General features: G+C 45.2%; 1 protein-coding gene across 1 annotated transcript; it reads right to left on the reverse strand.

Moving 5' to 3' along the window:
* LOC136465796 (heavy metal-associated isoprenylated plant protein 47-like) lies at positions 1-3,884 on the reverse strand. Its single transcript, XM_066464392.1, has 3 exons — positions 3,725-3,884; positions 2,800-2,825; positions 1-531 (listed from the first exon to the last, which is right to left on the reverse strand). Exons 1-3 carry the CDS (start codon positions 3,882-3,884, stop codon positions 121-123), a joined length of 597 nt encoding a protein of 198 aa, XP_066320489.1. The 3' UTR covers positions 1-120.
* Between the last annotated feature and the right edge of the window lie 1,278 nt (positions 3,885-5,162).

The raw sequence follows: 5,162 nt of genomic DNA on the forward strand, positions 1-5,162 counted from the left end.
TACAGATACAAAGATTGTGCGGGAAAGACTACCTATCACCGATCACGGATCAACAAACAAAAGCCCAAAGACAAAATCAAGTGAAGTCAATCCCTCCATGGAAGAACCCGGCTCTCTACACTACATTATGGAGCAGATGCTGTCAGTCCGCGTCTGGTACCCGTACGCGCACGCGTACCCCTCCGCGGGATGTTCGTACACCACGGCCGTCGGCTGCGGGTACTGCTGGTAGTACCACGGGCTCGACGCGACGAACTCGGGCAGCGCGGTGGCGGTGGCGGCCGGAGGATTGTCGCCGCCGCCCCCCTCCTTCTTGGTTTCGGCGACCTGCACGATCTCTGCAGGTCCGACCTTCCTGCGCAGTGCGTTGGTGAGCTTGACGGAGTCGACGTCGTCGCCCATGACGACGACCTGGTCCCTGCCGTCGCCCGCGAGCGACACGGAGTCCACCCCGCCCGTGGCCGCCACCAGCGCCAGCGCCTTGGACCGGCATCGGTCGCACTCCATCTGCACTCTGATCACGATCTTTTGCTGCGGCAAGGACGGACAGCATGCATGTATGCCCAGTTCAGTACCACTGTAGTAAAAGAGGAAAGACGATGGCGATGGAGACATGCATTTCAGGAAGAGGAAAGTGATGATTCGGCATTCACCTTCATCGCCGGTTCTCCTGATCGCCGAGCGGATTGCGCTCCAAGCCTCGGAATTGAACGAAGTGCCGTCTAGGGTGGAGAGCTTAGCAATTGCTTGCCCTGGTGGGTGGTGGGTGGTGGGCGCCCGACTGGGTGTAAAGTGATACTGGTAGCAGCACTTGGACTCCAGCTAGTGATGGCAAACTCTGTCTGGGACTTGTTAGCCCGCACCACATGAGATTAGTTTTATAGTTTATGACTTGACCTTGCATTAATTGCCGCCAACGCGCTGCGGCTGTGGAAACCGTGTTTCAGAGCACACGCACACCCATGGTGTGATGGCTGATGATAGTCAGCGGCCAGGAAGCACGCTGCCTATAACATCCGTTTCTGCATCAACGATGTTAAACTAATGAAATGGTTGGGGAAAATGCGATTTTATTCGACCAAGAAAAGACATGAAAAACTATGGGTTTGCCTGTGCTTCATTTCATTGCTGGCGGCTGGCGCGAGCATGAAAACCGGCGGTGCTAGCTTTGCATTGCATTGTTCAACAAAGATTTTGTGCTCCCTGAGGTTGGTGGCCAAGGGCGCAAATGGGTCCGATACTGATGATAGCACGTCGCTATGTACCTCCTCTATTGCTTGTTCCGATCCGGCCAACTCCCCTCTCTTGGGAGCAATTGTCCCAACTAATCACGGCCTTTTTTTTTTCTCCCGAATAGGCAAAAGATTTGCGTATTATTGTAATTAAGAAGAAGAGTTTAACCGTATAAATGACACGCTTTTGATGAGCGCGCTAGGCGTTTCATTGAATAGTCCATCCAACCCTGCTTCCACAAGGGCAAAAATTTTAAAAGACATAAGCATGAGATGTTCATGTTTAATACTTCGAAGTAAAAAAATGACTTATATTAATTTGCATGTTTTTTTACTTTCTAACACAAGTTGCATATAAATATTATGAAATATCTATACAATTATGATAAATTTGTCAATTATTGTTTTAAATGTTTTTTTCACCCATAAGACCACATCCAAGGTTTTTCCCCTATGCAATGGCACCTCCACATATCTTCAATAAGCATTTAGTTGAAACCTTAGTGTAATTTATGGTGATTTTTGTTGAAGCCTATGTCTCATGACATTATGAATCTATATTTAAATTTTCAAACTTTGATCTGATTAGTTGCTATAAATTTTTATCACCAAGTTAAATTGAATGCTTATTATATCTTTAATTAACTCTCCTTTTGTATTTTTATTAAAAATAAAAATTTTAGAATGCAGTCTTAACTCTTAAGTATACTAAAATTGGTGGTAGAGCTTGCAGTAAGATTTAGGATGGTGTACGAATGCTAACCTCAACAATATGCCATTGATATTAATGTATTTTAATTTTTTTTGTAAAGCATATAATAGTATAACTTAGATATAGACCTGAGAGGATACTTAAGTTTTTAAATAATACCAGAAGTGGTAATTTAAATACAATATAAGAGTTTACTTAGATTATACAATAATAGTACGTGGATAATAATTAGATATAGATTTAAGAGATTATATTTTGGCTGCAATAAGCTCAAGTTTGGTCCCATATTTGCATGGAGCCAACAACTTTCTAAGATTTAAAATTTGTTTCAAAATAAATAACGTTATGCACAAAAATGGAACGCTGCCTCTCAATATGGAAGCTAATCATGGGTGGATGCAGATGATAATTGTCAAATCCAAGAGATATCCTTTGGGAAAGAAAATAAGTCGAGGATACATGCGTCTTTTGCCAACATCGTTAGTCTGTCTAAAAATTTATTGAAACTTATTTATTCTGGGAGTGATACAGGGGATTTGGGTTCGGCCCAACAAAATGCCTCATGGCTTCACTCGAAGATTCATCATAGGCACGTCACGTGTCAGCGTTCCGTCGTGCCCTAGGTTTAGAATTTTGGCCGAGTTGCACTGATTTTCAGCATTTTTCGATTTTAGGTTCCATTTCATTTAGCCTTTTTTAACCAAAATTTCATAAAGACATGGAAATTTTGCTCGGAAATTCCAGTCGAGGGATTGACGTGCTGAAATCTATATAAAACTTTAAATGTGTGTCCATTCACTGTTTATCCGGCGCTCCCCAAGACTCATATCCCTGTAGATCAACAGTATCGGGTACCGGATCCGCGACGAACAGTATCCAACCTGATAAGAAAACAGTACAAACCCGGTAAGAAACAGTATAAACCCGATACGGAACAGTACATGCATTTCATCTTTTTTTTCTTTTTTTTCCCGCCCTCCTTCCCACGCGAAGCGTGGGCACCCACGCTAGTATACTATGTTTTGAAATACTAGTGACATCATTCTTTTAATTAAGACCTTGTCTGGCACGGCTCTAAACAGTTTTGTCTCTTAATACAGCGCGAGGAGCCAAAACCGATAAAACAAAAAAAATAGTGGCTTCATGAGTTTCTAATTTAATTTTAATTAAGAGGAGAGAGAAGAATCACTCTTTGCTACGTTGCATGAAGTGGCTAGAGTCAAAGCCGCTCAAAGCTCTACCGAGGGTCTAAGCTGGGCTCCACTTGGTACTCAAAGGAGGTGTGTTTGTCTTGAAGCTTTGCTCCGATTGTTCTCAAGTTCGAATGATTGGTTATTTGTTTAAAATGCGAGATTTTTTTTTTCGAATCTGTATTGAAAATATGCTGTCCAGTTTAATCCCGTACACGGAAATCCAGAAGTTATACAGTGCAGAGTAATGCTTTTCTATACCCAATATTACATTATAGGACTTTAAATTTATTTCATTTAGTTGAAAACAAAGTTGAGCCTAACAAAATTAAATGTAACCAATATTTTTTTTCGACAAACAATGTAACCAAAATATCTACTCCGCTGCTATCCGTAGGTACGCGTGCATGAATGGTCTGTTGTCTACTTGTCTCTGCGTTGTGGAGCAGGTGGTGTCTCGCTCTGCCATGCTGTGCCTAGTTGCCGTACGTGCCACTGGCACGAGTAGCCGGCAGGGTGGTAGTGGACGATATTGGTGACCGGCTCGGCGGGACGGAGGGCACGGCGGCCGGCGGGTTGGCCTCGCCGACCTGCAGCAGGTCCGCGGCCCCCACCTTCTTGCGCAGCGCACATGCAGGTGAGCTTCACGGGATCGATGCCCTCGCCCACGACGACGACCTTGTCCCTGCCTTGGCCGTCGAGCGCCACGGAGTCGACCCCGCCTGCGGCCGCCACCACCACCACCGCCATCGCCTTGGACCGGCACGGGTCGGACTTCGGCCCTGTTCGCTTGGCTGATAACCCAACAAGTCAGTATTGTGAGGAGGGAACACGACGGCAATGGCATGCAGGAACATGTTGTGACGATGATTCGTCGCTCACCTTCATTGCTGATTCCCCCGATCGGCTTTGAAGTTGAAATGCCGCCTACGGTGACTGATGTGCGTGGCAAGAGGCACCGGAGAGCTCAGCAATTGCTTGCCCTGCGTGGAGCTATATATATATATAGATAGATAGATAGATATAACACTGCTGCACTGGTGTGTAAAGCCCCAGTGGCATTTTTTGTTTATGACTTGGCTTTGCGTTAACTGCGATCCTAAGACCGGCCACAATGTGCTGCTTGAGTGACGCCTAAAAGAGAGAGAGAAAATTATAGAGTTACTGCTGCCATTGTGGCCAGTGATGCTTAAAACGAGTGATGCCAGGAAAAACGCGGAGCGAAGCACGTAGTCGCGCCACTGTCGGGCGATGCTTGAAAAATAAACAAAGATTTTCTTGCTAGCTGCTGAACTCGGTTGATGCAAAGAAAGTTAGAAAGAAGATTTTTTTTTTCTCTCAGAGAAGGAACTGCTAGACTCAGAGACCATGGGTCCCATCGGATTTATGGCTTCGGTGCCAATATTTAGAACACTGCAGCTCTTCAGGCACCACTGCCCAATACTTGATGTGGGACCCGTTTAATTTGGAGCATCACTAGCACATTGTGGCCGGCCTAACGCGGTGCGGCAGTGCCGCAGTGAAAACCGTGTTACGGTCCACAACCATAGTCCTGGTGTGTCAGCGGCCAGGAAGCCATGTGCTTGCAGACTTTTCTCCAAGTTGGCTACCAAGCATGAAGCATGTGTGCTACAGCGCCTCCAAGTTGCTGGTAACATACTTACAAAAAAAATGCTGGTGACATACATTTTCTGCATCAACGATTCTAATAAAGCCGTGAAAATACACTTGTATAATTATTCGGCACAGACCGGGGATGCTAGCTTTGCATTGCATCAAGATTCGGTGCTCTGTCTCGACTGTCCTGGTAGCTTCCTGAGTGAGGGTTGGTGGCCATGAGCTAGCGCAAATGGTCAGATACTGGTGATAGCACGTCGCTGCGTACCTCTGCTCCTTGCTGCAAATTCATTTGAGCCAGCTAATTGTTAAATAATTAGACAATTTTATGGTTGATTCTAAAACATAAATCATAACAAACGCAGATACTAGCATGTAAATCTCTAACGTACGAGATGCGAGCTAGCCACA

This window comes from Miscanthus floridulus, chromosome 7 (genome assembly GCF_019320115.1).
Source record: "Miscanthus floridulus cultivar M001 chromosome 7, ASM1932011v1, whole genome shotgun sequence".
Classification (NCBI taxonomy): Eukaryota; Viridiplantae; Streptophyta; class Magnoliopsida; order Poales; family Poaceae; genus Miscanthus; species Miscanthus floridulus.